Source organism: Engystomops pustulosus, chromosome 1, assembly GCF_040894005.1.
Source record: "Engystomops pustulosus chromosome 1, aEngPut4.maternal, whole genome shotgun sequence".
Lineage (NCBI taxonomy): Eukaryota > Metazoa > Chordata > Amphibia > Anura > Leptodactylidae > Engystomops > Engystomops pustulosus.
The window spans coordinates 289,528,682-289,549,731 of record NC_092411.1 but is presented as its reverse complement, the minus strand read 5'-3'; the positions used below and the strand labels follow the sequence as shown (position 1 = coordinate 289,549,731).

Sequence of the window (21,050 nt, the reverse complement as noted above, 5' to 3'; positions counted from 1 at the left end):
TTAGTTTGTTGCTCTATGTATATAAATTTTTTGTTTCATTTGCGGTTTGATAAGAATAATGTAACATTTAGGAAAAAATATAAAGCTTAAAAGTCCGGCACTTGAAGCCAAAATGGAGAAAATTTCTACGGCCACCATATTTTTTCCTTTGGTGCTTAGATACGTAGGAACCATTGTGATCCAGACACTGCAGAACACCAGCATGCTGAAGGTGATGTACTTGGCCTCATTAAAACGATCGGGTAATGTTCTAGCTAAATATGCCACAATAAAACTAATAGATGCCAGGAGAAATAGATATCCTAGAAGAGCAAAGAAACCAACTTGAGATCCTTCATTACACTGAATGACGACTTTCCTTTGATAGGATTGGGTGTCCTGCTCCAGATATGGAGGTGAGAAGTACAACCACACGACGCTTATAATAACCTCAATGGTTGAGGCCAACACAACTATAGAGTTGGACACTTTAATTGCAATAAGTTTTTTCCATGGACTCCCGGGTCTAGATATCTTAAAAGCCATGTAGACCATGATTGTTTTGGCAAACACAGAAGATAAACAAACTGAAAAGATGACGCCAAATACGATTTGTCTTAACTTGCAGGTTCTATCGACAGGACGACCAATAAACAAGAACACGCACAGAAAGCACATGGAGAGTGAAATGAGAAGGATAAAGCTCAGGTTCTTGTTATTCGCTTTCACAACTGGAGTGTTTTTATGTGATACGTAAATTCCAAATATCAGAACAGATATTGTCCAAAAAATAATAGCGATGGAAGACAGAGCTAAGGAGAGTCCATCGGAAAAGGCAAGGAATTCTTCAAGCTTTGGAAAACACTGATCCCTTTGACCCCCTGACCATTCGTTAGGTAAACACTTGATACATTCTTCACTATCTGAAAAGAAACTTATATTTTAACTTGAAAATCTTTATTAAAAATTAAATGAATCTGAATTACAATGAAATTACAATGATTACTATGAAAGGTTTCACTTGGTTAATTTATATATTTGGCCTTATACATAAGCCCTGAGATCACCCTGATTTCTAGAATTTTTTATTTTTATAACAGCACAATAAGTCCCCCAAGAAGGGTGATTGCCCTCAATCACCAAAAGAGGACAAGATAATGTGGAGAATGTCCATGTCAAGTCTTATCATACGGTCTGACAAAACTTAATACTTTTGCTGAGGAGCATGTTGTGTGGGCAAGTTAATTTTAATGATGAAAGCAAAGTTAATTTATTTGGGTCAGATGAGAAACATTATGTTAGTCTACAAACCGGGGAATGCCTGATAAACAAGATAAGTTCTGTATCCCAGGGAAGGGGGTGACATAGCAGAGCTGACTGATTTTTTATTAGATGAGGCAGCAGAGCTGTCTGTGTTATTGTGTCTTACTTCCATCTCATTTCTGATCTGTTTCATCTCTCTTTTTCTATGTTTCAAATACTAGTGAATCTTTATAAACTAAATGAAAGTGTAGCTAAACCCTGTACAATGATAATCTAAGCACATTGTCAGCACACAACATCTCATAGCACAGATGGATCATGAATCACGTGTCTTCTTGTCCACACTCTGGAATCTTTCACTGACCATCACTGAGTTAAAACAGCAATAAATTATAGTAAAAATATAAAGTAATGGGTTAATAATGAGAACTTTCTTTTATGGGCAAACCCCTATAAGAAATATATCCTCCAGATTTTTAAATAATAGAATCATTTAAAGACTTCATTTTTAGAAGTTGGTAATATTTTTGGAGTTTTAAATAAAAGTTAAGTTTACCAGTCATGTTGGATATTTCTCCTTCTGGACAAAGTACACAGTCATAACAACAGATCGGCTTCTTGCTATCCTTCATTTTTCTGTTTCCACGTGGACAATTTTCTGAACACTGAGATCTTGGTGTCTGTTTAAAATATAATCTTTTTTGTTTAATTCCTGCACAATAATAATTTCATACAAGTTCCTTGTTTAAGGGGATTGGCCACTTTACCTCAAGTTTTTGTAATGTTTGTAAGTGTGGGGGGGGGGCAGGATATTAGGTAATTTACCAATATACATCTCATTCACATTCAGTTTCATTAATCTGCCATATATATACATTTCTTTAATTAGATGTTATTAAAAATAAATTACCTCTGTGAGGATAATTTCTCATAAATGTAGTGATATGGTCCCTTAGAAACAAGACTGTGTCCTTGGATACGGCCACCTCTGCTGGAGAGATAGCACAAAGGTTTTTTGTATATGAAAAGTCCGGGAAATACTGCAGATCCTACAGCCATCCTGTGGTAATGAACGCTTATGCCAGTTGATTAGACAGGACTCAATAGTGTATGTCTGGCCACTGCTGCCAAAATGGCAGTCATATCCAAGGAAGCCATCTTGTTTCTAAGGGACAACATGGCTACATTTATGAGAAATTATCTTCACATAAAAACATCCAATTGAAGAAATGTTTACATATGGCAAATTAATTAAATTAAATGCCCAGGTGGGAATACCCCATTTAGCCTTCTGTCTTTTACTATCATACTATCATAAGGTCCTGGCAGGGCGATTGCTCATGGACTGATAGAGATCACATAACCTTCAATCTGCAGCCATTTTATGGACAGGAATTTCTGGCTGATGCGGTAAAAGACGCTTTACATATCAAGAAAGAGTAAAACTATTACTAAATTTATATTGGTATATAACCTAATATACTGCCCCCAACACTTACACACACTTTACAAAAAGCATGAGGTAAAGTGGCCAACCCCTTTAAGAAAGGTAGAAATGTTGCAGAACAGGAGCTATTGTGTTCTCACTGTGACAGGACAAAATGCATAAGTATTGATAAATTAAAATTGAGTAATATAATCCTTTCCAATAACACTTTTCAGTACCAGAAAGATCCTGTTTCCCCTGCCCTGGTGTTGGGGCTCTGTTATTTGGCGTTTGGGCATTTACATTTCCAAAATTTCTAGTTGAGTATTTGCAGAGCAGAGACCTGGCAGTAAAAGCCGAGTTCCTGCTGCAATGGGTATGGTTAATTTTAAATTAATTTGTGGCAATGAATCTTTTAGAAACTGAGGAAGTACAAGCCACAGCATCTAAGGGGTTATTGCAGTTTAAACTAAATGCATTTGACCTAGTGATTCAATTAGGGGGCACCAATGCATTGCTGTGACGCGTGACACACAGCTCTGTAGTCCGGCTGTCTCCATTGCAAGGATTGCTAGTTTTCAACTAGAATTGTTAAAAAAAGAATATCATATAAATAACATATCCATTGGTCTGCTTGCCTCCGAAGATGATTAGTCAAAAACTAAAAAACCCACAAACTAATTTTATGCAATAAGTAATTAAAAAAGTGTTTCTAGGATATGACATTGGAAATGTCTACAAATTAGTTACCATCATAATTATATGTACCCATAGCTGTTTATGCTATATGATTAACAATCCAAATTTAAAACTAACAAATAAAATAGCTGATTTTTTTTCTTACCTAAAAAATTATGAGAAAGAACTTTTACAACTTAGTCTTTAAGGTTTTAGTTTATCGAGCTTGGGTACCTGAAACCAAGTGCACATCCCCATTGCTAACACTCATGATTGGTACGGCACCAACTGCAGGTGTTACCTATAAAATGCTGCCGGCGTGTGCACCACCATTAACCCTAGGATCTTCACTCCTGTAAAGTCATCAGGGACCAATGATCCTAGGAATCATTTAAACAGTTAACATCCATGATCGGTGTCATTGCTGACCATGAGTGCTACCTGAAGGGGTTGAACCTCAAATGTTGAACCAGGACTTCTTGCCAGCATCAATCACAGGTTTTACCCTGCAATTTTCCTTATGATTGTCGCTTTTATGACGTCATCAGAGAGCGACCATCCTTTGAAAAATACTATGGACTTAAAACAGTTGACAACCACGTTTGGTGCCAGCACTGATTGTGGATGTTACCTACAGGGGATTGTGCCCAACCCCAACCCACATTGTTTGGCACAGACCCTGAAGATTCGGACCTGCTCATTCCTAGTCCCCAACTTATAGACAGATAGATATTATAAAACAGCACAACTAATCTTGTGAAAAACAAGCCCCACCAAAAAATGTAAAAGTTATTGCACTTAGAACCGAAGGGAGAAAGTACCAAATCAATGTGCTCTCGAGACTAAGGCCCATTCTGCACTTGCAAGTGTGATGCGTTGAACTCGCTGCTCCTCAAATCTCCCGGCCCGAACGCTGCAAACCGGACTGAACTGACATGCTGCAGCCGGGAGATCCGGGCAGCACACTTTGTGAGTGTGATGCGAGTTCATTGCATCACACTTGCAAGTGCAGAATGGGCCCAAAACTGGCCTTGTCCAGAAGTGATCAAGATGCTGCACCAAACGTTTTTCTTTCTTCTGCTGCCAGCGGTTGACCACAGAGTGAGACTTCCATTCTGCCCTGTAAATATATTGTCACTACCAGTAGTGGGCGGTAGCCCAGGTCCCATGCCCCCCCCCCTTCTCCCCCTCTCCAAACCACCCAGCAGATTTTAAAAGAATTTTATTTAGAAAAAAAGTGAATTCTACAATATCATAGGACACTGTTAACAAATGTTATGAAACACGTGTGGGTATAAGAAAAGGTCTTGCTAAAAAAAAACCCTGGATCTTATAGTCCTAGCAGACCCTCCTGACCACTGTCTTTGAGATTGGGTGAAACACTGACAAAGCCTTACTCAATCTCTGAGAGAGAGCAGCCTTTGTTTCACTCTATCCCTCTCCCTGTTGTCGACATGTGAGTTTTACCTTCATTTCATTAGGAAACAGTTGAGAGATCTATTAATAGAAGGTAAAATCCTCAGCTCCGCTTTCTCGTACCTTCTTGCTTTTCCACTGTATCTTAGTTGTTTCAATAAAAAGCTTCTCATCTGGTTGTGCCCACGGTGTATAGGAGCCGACATATTTATATACAGAAAAATTATTATTATACATTGAAATCCAGTTATATATATTAAAAATAGTTTTTAACGCCCCTCGTTCATCATAATATCGCGTCTTCTCTAGCTCCGAATCACCGTATTCCAATTCTTTCAAATATCGGTTCAGCTGATGATAAAAAAAGTTTACATTAAGTTTCCATCTATGAGAATGGACACTTATTAAAATCCATAAAAGTTAAAGGAAAGATTCAATGTTCCTTCTAAGCCCTAAACTGTCTTTCCGTAATCTTTTCTCCCTAACTAATTAAATAAAAACGTTATTGTTTATGTAAATTAACTTCATAGGCTACTAGTGTGTCGATTAGCAAGGCCAAGCGTCGGGGGCTAAGGCTACACCAGACCCTGAAGTCTCGCCTCCTAGTGCATCACCGCAGCTATTCAGCCCATGCCCACACATGCAGATTAACTCCACGACTCACTTTGGAGAGCGCTGTATAATACTCTGAAGCTAATTACATGCATGTTTTCTGTATGCAAAACTTCTCCAAACACACCTGGCGGAGATATAACCTGCAGCAGATTTACCATCCACAGCAGGTCATTTCATTCATAATGATTATGGAGCAAAATACAACCTCTCTCAATGCGATGGCAGAGCACAGCCTTCCTGCATTGTTGCCAAAAAAATGCATAAAAACCCATCCCGTTTCTGAAGCTTGTCGAATGGCTTCGGAATTACCCCGGAGTAAATTGCACAGCAATTCTGCAATGTGCTTTGCCCTTGCTAAGAAAAAATAGGAATAAAAGTTTGGAGATGGCGACTTTACACATGTAGGATGGTCGTGAGTAGAGATGTGTGCACGGGTTCAGGGTTCTACTGCGTGATTTGGATACATTGCCAGATTACTGGCCAAACAGCCAATCCAGCACATCGACACCTCTAGCAGCTGGCCATGGCTTTGATTGGGCAGGGGTGTGCCAAACATTGCAACGCAAGCTTCAAAAACAATCCACCATATAACAATTAAAAATACATTTTGTAATCTATTTTATCTATTTAACCCCTGAATGATGAGTCCTGCAAAGGCTTTAATGACCGGGAACTTTGAGCAAATTTTGAGACATGGTGGTTTAAGGGCAATAACTTAATAATTTTTTTAGTGTGCTACTTTAAAAATTGTGTGCACTGTTTTATTTTGTTTTTAAGACAAAGAGACTTAATTAAAAGTTTACAAATGTTAACCCCTTAACGACCAGGCTGTTTTTTTTATTTTTGGGGTTTTCCTTTTTTACTTCCCACATTCGAAAATCTGTAACTTTTTAAAATTTTCTATGTAAAGAGTTGCATGAGAGATTGTTTTCTGCGTAACATATTGCATTTGAATTAAATTTTTTTTTATTTATAATTTTTTTACTTTTAACATTTTTTTGTACTACTTTCCAGATCCCCTAGGGAACTTTAACCCTAGGTTGTCTGATTGATCCTACCATATACTTGAATACTACTAGCCGAGCCCCCTTCAGACCCCGTTCACATATCCTCAAAGCCATATGTAGTAAGAAATTGCAATTATTTTGGTGCTTCTATGCCAGAAAACTGGTGTAATACCACTGATAAATCTCCCCCACAGACTTTATGTTTACATTGTCTAAGGCTGGAGACACAATTTTATTCCTGTTTAGGTGCAGATTCAGTGGATTTAGCAGAGCAGAAAAGACTTTTCCTTTAGAAAGTTCGGAATTGGGGAGGACACTCTTTCGGCAGGCCTGACAATCCCATGGAATGTTATACATATTACATTTCAATGTTTTAAGTTGTACCTTATGTCTAAATTTAGGATTTTTCGGATCCTTCAGAACCGCCTCTCTTCCAAGAGCTGAAAACATAGCGTGCAGAGCATACACCAGAGTAATGATTGCATCATAAGTAATAGAACAACCCTCAGGGTTTAGAATAGGGTTAAAATTTGTAAAATTTTCTTTCCCTGAACAATTGCGCAATTTAATATTCAGTAAGTTTTCAAATAATTGGTTTTTGTCATCATTGGGTGACAAGCACCTAAAATTTAAGATCCAAAATTCTTCAAGCCATTTATCATCGGGATAATTAAATGGATGAACATTGATGAAAAATTGTGTCATTGCCTCTTGGTTGTATGGATTGACTTCACTCGTGGCAAACTGAAAGCCCAGGGAGCAGTTTAATGCTGTAAAGCAATAGTGTAATATTTCACTATTTATGAACCAATGAGGAGGCAGGAGGAAAGTCTTCATGTTCACCACATGATCAGGCAACTGAAACATTTTTATCATAAAGAAAGAAAATGTCCCACAAACAATGATGATGCTCGTGGAGGAGCGGGAGATGGTCTCCTGGACTTTTTTATTCATGGATTTCATTTTTGCGACGTGAAAGTTGCGCGCTGTCAGAGGAAATATTCTGGCTGTAAATTCTATACAAACACCATTACTTGTAAGAAATGAGGAGAGGATCTGACTCTCTTTGTCTCCACTGTCACCGGCACTGCTGATTATTCCAACCCATTTCCATGAAAAATACTTCAGTATTGCTAAAACGGCAGAAGCATAGACATGGTCATCTTGTGTGGCATGGAAGTGATACGGATACAAAACCCGGTCACTGAGCAGAGGATCGGAAGCTCCATAACTGATCTAAAGAGAAGGAATCATGAGGTTAATTAAAGATCTAGGTCCATCTATCAGGGCTCTTTCACATTGGCGTTGGTGCTCCGCTTCAGTTGGGCATCCATTGCATTTTGTCTCTGTAGTGTCTGTGTTTTTCTTCCATTTTGTCTCCATGATGCATCCGTTTTGTCTCCGTGTCCGCAAACTGAAGGTTTAACATGTTTCATCAGTTTTTTTTTGCGGCCCCATTGACTTTTATTGGCTTCTGTGATCCACATTTGTGAAAAAAATATTTTATATTTCATATTTCGTACATTTTTCCATGGACAACGGATCAGTGAAACTACAAGTCAATGTGAAAACACCCATAGAAATTAATGGCTTTGTGTGGCAACTGTGGGAATCACTGAAGCACGGACGTGAAAAACAGCGCCAATGTTAAAGAGCCCTAAATCTAATCTAAAATTCTGTAGAGTTTCCTGATAAAGGTTACGTTTCAATTCCTCCTGCGTCCTATCAGTGATGTGCCGAATTAACAAACCTCTGAGCACTTCACAAAACATCTGTAGTAGAGATGAGCGAGCACTAAAATGCTCGAGTGCTCGTTATTCGAGACGAACTTTTCCTGATGCTCGAGTGCTCGTCTCGAATAACGAGCCCCATTGAAGTCAATGGGAGACCCGAGCATTTTTCAAAGGGACCATGGTTCGGGAATAAAATGTGTTAATTAATTGAAAAAGAATGTCTTCTGATAAGTTAGCAGATGTATGCAAACATCTGCAATCTATTCTTCACTGTTCCGCGCGTATATTATCTCCCGACAAGTTAGCAGATGTGAAGAACAGTGAAGAATAGAATAAAAACAGTGAACACAGTGAACACAGGATCATTTAAGTGAAAAACACAGTGAAGAACACAGTGAAGAATAGATTGCAGATGTTCGGCACATCTGCTTACTTGTCGGGAGATACGATGTCCCGGGATCCGCTGCTCTTCTTCCACTGAAGTCTCCCCGATGTCTCCGTGCCCCGATGTCTCCGTGCCCCTATGTCTCCGTGCCCCTATGTCTCCGTGCCCCTATGTCTCCGTGCCGCTCCGTGCCCCGATGTCTCCGTGCCCCTATGTCTCCGTGCCCCTATGTCTCCGTGCCCCTATGTCTCCGTGCCCCTATGCCTCCGTGCCCCTATGTCTCCGTGCCCCTATGTCTCCGTGCCCCTATGTCTCCGTGCCCCGATGCCTCCGTGCCCCAATGCTTCCTTCCCCGATGTCTCCATGCCCCTATGCCTCCGTGCCCCAATGTCTCCGTGCCCCGATGTCTCCGTGCCCCGATTTCTCCGTGCCCCTATGTCTCCGTGCCCCGATGTCTCCGTGCCCCTATGTCTCCGTGCCCCTATGTCTCCGTGCCCCGATGTCTCCGTGCCCCTATGTCTCCGTGCCCCTATGTCTCCGTGCCCCGATGCCTCCGTGCCCCAATGCTTCCTTCCCCCGATGTCTCCATGCCCCTATGCCTCCGTGCCCCAATGTCTCCGTGCCCCTATGTCTCCGTGCCCCGATGTCTCCGTGCCCCGATGTCTCCGTGCCCCGATGTCTCCGTGCCCCGATGTCTCCGTGCCCCGATGTCTCCGTGCCCCTATGTCTCCGTGCCCCGATGTCTCCGTGCCCCTATGTCTCCGTGCCCCTATGTCTCCGTGCCCCGATGCCTCCGTGCCCCAATGCTTCCTTCCCCCGATGTCTCCATGCCCCTATGCCTCCGTGCCCCAATGTCTCCGTGCCCCTATGTCTCCGTGCCCCGATGTCTCCGTGCCCCGATGTCTCCGTGCCCCTATGTCTCCGTGCCCCTATGTCTCCGTGCCCCTATGTCTCCGTGCCGCTCCGTGCCCCGATGTCTCCGTGCCCCAATGTCTCCGTGCCCCGATGTCTCCGTGCCCCGATGTCTCCGTGCCCCGATGTCTCCGTGCCCCTATGTCTCCGTGCCCCGATGTCTCCATGCCCCGATGTCTCCGTGCCCCGATGTCTCCGTGCCCCTATGTCTCCGTGCCCCTATGTCTCCGTGCCGCTCCGTGCCGCTGCCCGATGTCTCCGTGCCCCAATGTCTCCGTGCCCCGATGTCTCCGTGCCCCTATGTCTCCGTGCCCCTATGTCTCCGTGCCCCTATGTCTCCGTGCCGCTCCGTGCCGCTGCCCGATGTCTCCGTGCCACTGCCCGATGTCTCCGTGCCGCTCCCCGGTGTCTCTGTGCTGCTCCCCGGTGTCTCTGTGCTGCTCCCCGGTGTCTCTGTCCTGCTCACCGTGTTCTTCAATGTGTTCTTCACACATATATATTGTTCTTCACATACTATTTTGTTCGCACCGTTCCGCGCGTATCTTCCGACAAGTTAGCAGATGTGCCGAACAGTGAAGAATAGAATAAAAACAGTGAACACCGTGAACACAGGATCATTTAAGTGAAAAACACAGTGCAGAACACAGTGCAGAATAGATTACAGATGTTCGGCACATCTGCTTACTTGTCGGGAGATACGCGCGGAACGGTGCGTACAAAATAGCATGTGAAGAACAATATATATGTGTGAAGAAGACATTGCAGATGTATGTAAACATCTGCAATGTGTTCTTTACACACATATATATTGTTCTTCACATACTATTTTGTACGCACCGCTCCGCGCGTATCTCCCGACAAGTAAGCAGATGTGCCGAACATCTGTAATCTATTCTGCACTGTGTTCTTTACTGTGTTTTTCACTTAAATGATCCTGTGTTCACGGTGTTCACTGTTTTTATTCTATTCTTCATTGTTCTTCACTGTGTTTTTTTAATTAAATGCTCGATCTCGAGCAGGGGAAATACTCGTCCGAGCAACGAGCCGTTTCGAGTACCTTAATACTCGAACGAGCATCAAGCTCGGACGAGTATACTCGCTCATCTCTAATCTGTAGTCGTAACAAGAACAAATGATGTAGAGAGGGCTCTAAATAATAGTTGTGGATTCTACCTGGCAGCAGAACTTTGACACTTGATCTCTTACTATAAATCTTCAGACTTGCAACTGGGGTTACACAGCATAGTAAACTTAATGTCAACACATGTGTTAACATTGTGTTTATATTGCATTTTGTAAACAAAAAATGTTAACAGTAATGTAATAAGGCAAATCACCTCTCCTCAGCTGTTTAATAGGTTTCAAAATGCAATTAAAGCGCAATTAAAACACTACATGTGACCTCACCCGTAGAAGTAACCAATACATTTTTTTAAAAATTCATAATTTTCAAAAAACAGGTTACTGTGCAAAATTTTGAACATTTAAAGCATGTGAAATAATTCCAATTTTCATGTAAAATAGGGCCCATGAAAAAAATTCTTCCTTTGCACCTGCCCTGGACCAGCTGCAGATTTGCACCTAAAAAGTCACAAAAATAAGCAAAAAAAGTGATACATGAGGCCGCGGTCACACGTACTGCTAGGCGTCCGTCATAAAGCGACGCTAGCGCACAGGTGGAGGTCCTCGGCCCGAACGCACATGCGTTTCCAGGGAAACGCATGCGATTGTTAAGCTGATCGCATGCGTTTCTCTGGAAATGCATGTGCGTTCGGGCCGAGGACCTCCCCCTGTGCGCTAGCGTCACGTTATGAAAGGAAGCCTAGCGGTACGTGTGACCGCGGCCTAAGTGAAAAGTCGCACGGAACATCTGGAAAACAAAGATACATAAGACACAAGGTGCAGACCAAGGTGCACTTAAAAACCTGCAGTGAAAAGTCACAAAAAAGTTGCAAATACAACAAAAGTCGCAAAAATCAGACAACTTGAGAAATTCGACAAAATGAGAAATAATGATACATGCCCCCTATGAGTGTTAACATTATGTTAACATAATATGCACATTAGTGCTTTATTAACAGATGCGCAACATGGTACTAACATTGCATTTGTAAACACAAATGTTAACAAAAATATATAGATGGTATCTAACAAACACCCTTAGGCTGGCTGCACATAAATATGTTTTTGGAAACTGACCCACATGCTACTAATCAGATCCCACGGACTGAGCACAGTGTAGCGGACGGGAGTCTTTGTATTATATATGATTGCCGGTGGAACAGCAGAGGTGACTTCACACTGTGGCCTTTCCGTGGAATCTCGGCATATACAAAAGAAGAGATTATGGCTCTCACCAGATGTCATCACACTTGGCTTACAAACAGGGAAGGAAGAAGTTACAGGGAAGGATCCAATGGTGAATGACGACATTTCACTTTTCTTCTGACCACCTGTCTATAAGATCTATCCAGCACGTGATCCCGTGTCCTCTATCTAATATCCACTAGTTTTATGCTTATCCCAACCTTTTAGCTTTTGATAATTAAGATGAACCATTTGAGGTCATAGTTGGTGGTGTATTTACGGCTCTTAAAGGGCCAGGATATCATTTTACACCTCTTGGTTTTTGCTTTTATTATTTATTATTTATTTTGTTTTATTTTTGTTCTTGTTTTGCTATAAGTTACATTTCTATAATTTTCTGTAATAAATAAATCTCTAAACCAACTTAAAATGGGTTGAATATTTATTTCCACACAATTTAGGGGTTTAGTGCTGTGCCAAATACTATGTCCATACAACCTTAAATATACACAGCAAGTCTGAAAACCTTCCCATTGAAAGCTGCAGTGCACGTAGAAGACGCAATTTTTATGGGTGACCGGAGTGTAGATATACAGTATGTTACCTACCTGAGTGTATCCATACACAGTCAGAATTTGAGTAATGGGAACAGTAGTTACAGATAAAATATCTCCAATAAAACCAGCAATGTTTTCATCTCCTGTACAGTGATAATTAGGAAAAGTAGCTCCCGATCCTGATAATATTTGTAGGACACTTTTTACTGCTTTGTTAGCACTGGAACAAGCATCATAAACATGAAATCCCAAAGTCACGTTGGGGAAAATGTTGTGATTTTTATTCACTTCTTCAATAGCAAATTGGAAGTTTAAAAAGTATTTATAATATAATAAAGATGGTCTGAAAGTACAAAAAACATAAGGCAAAATAAGCTTAATAAAAGAGAAGTATTTTTTTAAGTCCTATTTGCATTAGGAGGGAATTGCACAAAACTGGATGTACTCAACACAAAGCAAGGATCCTGCATCTGCCCCTCTTCCTCCTCCTAAATCTATTACATATGGTTATTAAACTAATCTCTTGCCACTTGATTTAGTACCTCGCCACCATCTCGGATTTGACCTGGCTTGTTTGGCTTCGCTTGAATGTCTGTTTTTTTTTGTTTGTCCCTCTGTGTTGTTCTGTTGTTTGTTTCAGACCACCTACTCAGAATATGGATTGCTTTCTAGCTTTCTGTATACTTGTTACGTCTACGCCTGCTGTCTCCTCTTTCCATGCTGGTAGGATTAGGAGACACTGGGGGTCATTTACTAAGGGCCCGATTCACGTTTTCCCGACGTGTTACCCGAATTTCCGATTTGCGATTTCCGATTCTCCCTGAATTGCCCCGGGATTTTGGCGCATGCGATCGGATTGTGGTGCATTGGCGCTGGGGGCGTGGCCGAACGAAAACCTGACAGATTCGAAAAAACCGCCGCATTTTAAAAAAAAATGTGTCGCGGAGCTTGCACTTACCTTCACTAGGAATAGGCCGGTGAACTTGAGTGCATTCCGATGCTTTTCAGTGCAGCACCGCCAACTGGTGGACGTCGGAGGAACTGCCCTAATGAATCCCGTTCGGACCCGGATCCACCGCAGAGAACGCGACGCTGGATCGCGAATGGACCAGGTAAGTAAATCTGCCCCACTGAGTCTGTCATCATCCTGCATTCTGAGCTAGGCTCTATGGCTGTCTGACCTGATGCCTGCCACACCCCTCACTGATTCTGTCTTGCAAGTGTTAACACTGTGGACCTGTAATTGCTTGCTCCTTCCACCTGTGGCAGGGCTAAGTTTCTTTGTAAGTGTCCTGTTTAGCCTTGACTCCTTGCTGTGTTCTCTGGCTTATCTTGTATCCTATGGTTTCTGATTGATTTCTTGCCTGTGTCTCGACTTCTCTATTTGGATTGTGATTTGGTTATTGTTATTTCCCGCTGCTGCCGACTCGGATTGTTTACCTCGCCTTATTGTGTTTGTTTGTCTGTATTGTTACATGTTCACATCTTACCCAGGGAGGGAACGTTGCCCAGCTATTGGCCTCCGTTTATGGGGGACCCAATAGGTAGGGACAGATTGGGGGACTCAGTATCATGGCTCACTGTCCTTGTTTGTGTTCTGCCATTACAATCATGAAATAAAATCCAGCCGTAAACATACTCGGGTATGGAGTCCATGGAAACTGCGGTTAGCCAGATTCTGGTTCAGATGGTTCGGAACCTAGATGCACATGCACCAGCAAGAGCAGTGCCCCCATTCATTTCAGGTTAGTCAGTGTTAGAACCCAAAGCCAAGTTACAAGAGTTTATAAGTGGTGATTTAACCTTAGATAAAGCTGTAAGTTGTAGTTCTGTTTAAGGCCCCCCTCATTGGGTAATTGCGCCCAAAGGGTGTGCATGATTATTTCCCTTATTCTTGGGGATACTCAGGAATAAGAGTTTTCTATGGTTCCACAAACTCCAGTTGCAGATTTTTTCCAGATTTATTATTCTCAATTCTGGGTCTGCTGTATGACAAATCTGACAAATCTGGCCACATATGATGAAAGTCATTTAACATCCTTACGTCAGGGTGATTGGCCAGATGAGGACAACTGGACTAAGTTTAGGAATTGTAGAGAGTCAAGGAGGTGGAGAGTTTAACACTGAAGTCAACTCTAAATGCCTCCTCCTCTGTGATTGACATTGTGCATCAGACTTCGGGAGATCTGGTTACTGATGTCTCTGTATGCAGGGCCTTCAATTACAGTGAACGGGACATTATGAGGAAGAGAGAGCCTGACTTCAGTTTTAAAATCTCCACCTCATTGACTTTATACAACCATTTTACATCTCACTTCAAATTTGATTTTTTGATTGATGATACCACACTGTGTCATAAGAGAGACATGATCTGGAAGGTGTTCGGCTGTTAAGCAACATACAGGTAGTGGATTATTGGGTCAATTTTTGATGACAGCTTCCCTTTAAGCCTTGTTGTATAGATATATGTGCCATATTGCATATTGTATACTAAAATCAAATTTCATGCATACTATATTTTATGTGGTTATACAACTCTTACTCTGTGTTAAATATATTCGAAAAAAATTTCTGAAAATTCTTAAAGACAATAATTTTATATCTAATTAGATTATTATCTATTGGTGCTAGCTTTTTCTAACAAGTTTTCGCATATACAAGAATTTTTTGTATCCATTTTATTGTTACACAGTTGTTGGCTGTGGCACAGTAGACATTGTAGTGAGTATTAGTGTGAGATCAAACCTGCGGATGAGTAAATAGTGCTAATAATTTACCCTTTGATGACTTACCCAGAACACATCATTTTTTTATGTGTCTTTGTTGTAAATTCATCCATAAGGAAATGTACAGTAAATATTCCTCCAATTATAATGTCTCCATGTTTATAATACTTAAAGTCTTCAATGGCGGCTTTCAAGTTCAGGCTACAGGCAGGTGAAGACATCGTAGACCGTGTCCGGCTCAGGATGATCACACCCATTGTTGCCAGATAACTGCTTATTTTGAACATTTTTATTCTCATGAAGAACAGAACACGTGTCCTCGTGTACACAGTACGTTGTACAGACTCCCAGATATACAGAAATCATCTCCATCAGTGTTTGACTATGCTGCATCTCAGACATTATATATCCTTAAGCAGAATTCATTTAAGAGAATCTGTAATTAAGTTGCTCTAATCTTATACTAACCAGATGCCTCCAGTCTATGAATATAAACTGTACTGTACTGCATAACCCTGTCATTTTTTAAATCTGTTTTTTAGTTTCATTTTATGACATTTTTAATGACAAACTGTAATGGCTATTAAGGAATATGGGGGCTGATTTATCATCCCCGTTTTATCTTGCGCAAAGCATGATAATAAGCCACCACATATGTCACTTGCCAAAGAAAATTTCTACTTTTTGCCCATTCGTGCTCAACTTTTCATTTTGGAAAAATGTAGGTGGAGCAAGGAAGGAAAAGGGGAGGCCAGGCTAGGAATGTTTAGCCAATCATATTTAAAGAAAAACTACCCTCGAAATGAAACATGATAGGCATAGATCCAGGCACCGTGTCTGTAGTAATCTTCTTATATGTGTTTATGGATGGTCTCCTTCCTTCTAAAAACAACTTTTTAAATTATGCTAATTACAATGGAATTAAAAATAGAATTTCACCTCAACAATCTGTTGAAATAAGGGGAGTAAAGCCTCTCACCCAGTAGTAAGTACGTTTATTTAAAAAACGTGCTCCATATGTGTTAAGGTTTTACTGAATAAAACCTAAAACCACTGAACTGAACTCAACATGTCAGTACAGATCATCGGGGGGAATTATTAAGACTAGCACTTTGTGCTAAGAGAAAGTTTGTCTAGCTCACTGGTGAGCAGTGCTCAGCTTAATCTGTAGTGCGGTCAGTATATTCTAACATTCATAAAAACACTAAGGATGTAAAACAGCATATCCACAGGGGCAGGATTGCTGTTCACTGACCTGTATGATCAAGGGAATAGTGTGTGCTATTCACTGACAGCAGATACCTTTTTTATCTACGGTATATACTAGTGTATAAGCCAAGTTTTTCAGCACAAAAATATGCTGAAAAACCACCTTTGTTTAATAAAATAATAAACTTTTATATACTCACCCTCCGGCAGCCCCGATGTTCAGCGCGGCTCCCGATGTCAGAGTGGCTTCTCTTCTGTTTTCCCCGCGGCTCCTCTTCTGTATTCTGTAACAGCCCAGCCGGTGCTTACTATGACGTCAGCAGTGGCCACGTCATGGTATGTCCTGCCGAGAGATAAAATGGCCAGGTCCAGCCGGCTGTTACAGAAGACAGAAGAGGAGCCATGGGGTAGAAAGAAGAGGCGCTGACCATCAGGGTTGCCGGAGGGTGAGTATATAAGTTTTTATTTTTTTAAGTGCTGGCTGGATGTATACTACAGGAGGAGGCTGGGCTGGCTTTATACTACAGGGGGCAGGCTGGGCTGGCTGTATACTACAGGGGGCTGGCTGCCTAGTACAGGGGCTGGCTATATACTACAGGGGGCTGGCTGGGCTGGCTGTATACTACAGGGGGCAGACTGACTGTATACTACATGGGGCTGGCTGGCTGTATACTACATGGGGCTGGCTGGCTGTATACTACATGGGGCTGGCTGGCTGTATACTACATGAGGCTGGCTGGCTGTATACTACAGGGGGCTGGCTGGCTGTATACTACAGGGGGCTGGCTGGCTGTATACTACAGGGGGCTGGCTGTATACTACAGGGGGCTGGCTGGCTGTATACTACAGGGGGCAGGCTGGCTGTATACTACAGGGGGCAGACTGGCTGTATACTACATGGGGCTGGCTGTATACTACAGGGGGCAGGATGAATGTATACTACAGGTGGAAGGCTGGCTGTATACTACAGGGGGCTGGCTGTACACTACAGAAGGCAGGCTGGCTATATACTACTGGGAGCTGGCTGGCTAGTACAGGGGGCTGGCTATATACTACAGGGGGCTGGCTGGCTGTATACTACATGGGGCAGGCTGGCTGTATACTACATGGGGCTGGCTGGCTGTATACTACAGGGGGCTGGCTGGCTGTATACTACAGGGGGCTGGCTGGCTGTATACTACATGGGGCTGGCTGGCTGTATACTACAGGGGGCTGGCTGGCTGTATACTACAGGGGGCTGGCTGGCTGTATACTACAGGGGGCTGGCTGTATACTACAGGGGGCTGGCTGGCTGTATACTACAGGGGGCAGGCTGGCTGTATACTACAGGGGGCAGACTGGCTGTATACTACATGGGGCTGGCTGTATACTACAGGGGGCTGAATGTGGTGCTGTATACTACAGGGGGCAGGCTGGGCTGGCTGTATACTACATGGGGCAGACTGACTGTATACTACATGGGGCTGGCTGGCTGTATACTACATGGGGCTGGCTGGCTGTATACTACATGGGGCTGGCTGGCTGTATACTACAGGGGGCTGGCTGGCTGTATACTACAGGGGGCTGGCTGGCTGTATACTACAGGGGGCTGGCTGTATACTACAGGGGGCTGGCTGGCTGTATACTACAGGGGGCAGGCTGGCTGTATACTACAGGGGGCAGACTGGCTGTATACTACATGGGGCTGGCTGTATACTACAGGGGGCAGGATGAATGTATACTACAGGTGGAAGGCTGGCTGTATACTACAGGGGGCTGGCTGTACACTACAGAAGGCAGGCTGGCTATATACTACTGGGAGCTGGCTGGCTAGTCCAGGGGGCTGGCTATATACTACAGGGGGCAGGCTGGCTGTATACTACATGGGGCAGGCTGGCTGTATACTACATGGGGCTGGCTGGCTGTATACTACAGGGGGCTGGCTGGCTGTATACTACAGGGGGCTGGCTGTATACTACAGGGGGCTGGCTGGTTGTATACTACAGGGGGCTGGCTGGTTGTATACTACAGGGGACAGGCTGGCTGTATACTACAGGGGGCAGACTGGCTGTATACTACATGGGGCTGACTGTATACTACAGGGGGCAGGATGGCTGTATACTAAAGGTGGAAGGCTGGCTGTATACTAGAGGGGGCTGGCTGTATACTACAGAAGGCAGGCTGGCTATATACTACTGGGAGCAGGCTGGCTATATACTACTGGGGGCTTTCTGGCTATATACTGGGAGGCTGTGACCAATGCATTTCCCACCCTCAGCTTATACTGGAGTCAATAGGTTTTCCACAGTTTTTTGGTGGTAAAATTAGGGGTCTCCGCTTATAATCAGGTCGGCTTATAATCAAGTATGTACGGTAGGTATTAGAGCATGTTATTTTCACTGACAAGAGCACATTTATCATCAAGGTATTAGTGGTTTACGATTGAGGTACTAGTGCATGCTATTCACCTTTATGATCTTTATATTTGTGCAGGCTTTCTATTGAAAACAGGACCATTATAATCTAGGTATTACTGCACACTATTTACTGACAGCAGCACCTTTATGATCCAGGTAATACTGCATGCTATTCACTGACAGCAGCAAATTTATGATCTAGGTATTACTGTCGGGGTCGTAATCGACAATGTCCTCTTCTCTCAGATACCCCGAATTAGTGAAGCATGTGTGCACATAGTAAGAAAAAGACAGATACAAGTTCTGTTCTGTTTTAGTCTTAGCTCATGCTCATATCTCGTCATGTGGAGAAACAGAACTGAACTAAATTTTATTTCCTGATGCACAACTTTTTATTTTCATACAAAGAGGCATGTTTACATACATTAAAATCATTGCAATTGGTGATAGCTAAGCATATATGTCTGGCCTCCGCCCCCTGCTGATTGGTCCTCTAAACTATGTCTCAGTTGCTATGCCAGGGGAATTTCCAATCATTATCGTCTACAGGAAATCAACCGTTGGTCCGGATGTCGGTGTTATTCTTAACCTCTTAACGCTCAGCGTCCGATATATCGGACGCTGAGCTCAGTGACTTAGCGCTCAGCGTCCGATATATCGGACGCTGAGCCGATGCCGGTTCAGCTCAAGATTTGAGCCGAACCGGCATCGGGAAACACGGGGTGCCGGCTGTGACTGATAGCCGGCACCCCAGTGTAACACCCGCGATCGGAGTTGTCTCTGATCGCGGGTGATTAACCCATTAAATTTGGATTTCCCGATTCTGCGCCGGAAGCGGCTGCACGTCACTCTGCTCCTGCTCCTGTTCACCTTCGGGTGCCGCTGCGGTCCGGGCGCTGTTGTTGCTCGGGCGCCGGCTTCCCGACATCCCCGTCCTCGCTCCTCGCTCCCCGGTGTGACCTGTTCCACGTGCGCTGCGGCCGTGCGGTGCCCGCTCTCTGGTGTCCGTTCCGGTCTGTGTGGTCTGCCCGGGGCTGGTTGTGGCTGCGGTCCGTGTGCTGCGGGTGCTGTGGCCCGTGTCCCCGACTGTGGAGTGGGGAAACTTGTTTGTCCGCCCCCCCTCCCCCTGTCTGCCGTTCCTGTCGACTGTGAACTGTCCTGTCCTGTCCTGTACCTTATGTGGATCGTTGGGGATCTCCTGTTGCCCTGTTTGGATTGCCGGGTGGCCTCCGTCCCTGCTGCCATTGCTGGGATTACCGGGGATTGACTGTGTCTGCTGCCACTACTTGGGTGGCTGGAGGTCCCTCTGTGCCCACCGTCTGTACTTTCTTGACTGCTACCTGTAACATCGGGACCCTATTATCCTGGACTACCGCCAAGAGTTGGACTACTTTCGAAGACCTGCTGTACTCCGTGCTGGACTGGTCTCGAGGGAAGACATCGTACGTGGGGCTGGTGAGGCCGGAGTATGAACTGGGATCGCCAACGTCGGGATCCAAGGTATGGGGTACCTGGTGGGGGGAGGATGGGCCAATGCCTAGGGATGGGAGGAGAGGATCCCTGCGTTTCAGATTGTCTCCCACTGTGGCCAAACGAATTGAGGAGGAAAATCTCCCGGGGTGATTTGATGGTACCAATTGCTGGTGCAGTCAGCCCTGTAATGGGGTCCTGGGGCGTCCGGGAATATGGGGTCTTGCAGGCACTCAGAGTGTGGAGTTTTGTTCTGCCTCTGTACTTTGTACTGGAGGTGGGCGGAAGTATCCTGCTCGGTTTGTGGTCTCTGCTACTGGACCCAGCCCGTTGTTGCCGAGGTCTACCTGGTGAGATATCTCTGAGGGCTGTGGAGAGTCTGGGCTACCTCGATCAGAGGATGGGGGTTCTCTCGGGCTCCGTCCAGGGCAGGTGCTTGTTCTACCCCCCGATGGCCCCATACCGCGGTCTGAATAAGGAGGTCTGGGTGCGAACTGATGCTGCAATTGTTGCTCAATGCCACCGATTTATGTCCAATGGAAGTAGGAAATCTGGTGGAGGACTGATTATGGGCGTAAGATCTGGGAATCTCAACCCCGGGTTTCATAATTATGGGGAGGAAAGGAAAAATGAATATATGCATTCTAAGGAGAATAGCAGAATTAGGTTTACGCGCCATGTACTCTTAGAGATTAAGAAATCTATACCTAGGAGGAGTATGAATTGTAAAGATATACCAAAAGAAATTAGGAGACCGTTTCGGGGAACAAGGGCAGGTTTTAAGTGTAAACAGAAGAAGAGGGGGATGAGACCTTTTGTCCCTTCGGTGTTAACTGGAAATGTAAGATCTCTAAGTAACAAAATGGACGAGTTACATTCTATGGTCATGAATGATAATGAAATGTTGAAGTGTTGTATTATGTGTTTCACTGAGTCGTGGCTGCATGATATGATCCCGGATAACCTGATTA

The 21,050-nt window shown here is 43.6% G+C and overlaps 1 protein-coding gene across 1 annotated transcript; it reads right to left on the bottom strand.

Moving 5' to 3' along the window:
* LOC140128370 (vomeronasal type-2 receptor 26-like) lies at nucleotides 1-20,686 on the bottom strand. Its single transcript, XM_072150070.1, has 5 exons — nucleotides 20,427-20,686; nucleotides 12,330-12,621; nucleotides 6,769-7,620; nucleotides 1,799-1,922; nucleotides 1-902 (listed from the first exon to the last, which is right to left on the bottom strand). Exons 1-5 carry the CDS (start codon nucleotides 20,684-20,686, stop codon nucleotides 1-3), a joined length of 2,430 nt encoding a protein of 809 aa, XP_072006171.1.
* Nucleotides 20,687-21,050: the final 364 nt, after the last annotated feature.

Coding starts and splice junctions, on each gene's coding strand:
- LOC140128370 (XM_072150070.1), bottom strand. CDS start 20,686: ATGAAACCCGGGGTTGAGATTCCCAGATCTTACGCCCATAATCAGTCC. Junction 12,622..20,426: donor CCTCAGAGATATCTCACCAG/GTAGACCTCGGC, acceptor TTGTACTTTCAG/ACCATCTTTATTATATTATA. Junction 7,621..12,329: donor CTGTGTATGGATACACTCAG/GTAGGTAACATA, acceptor CCTTCTCTTTAG/ATCAGTTATGGAGCTTCCGA.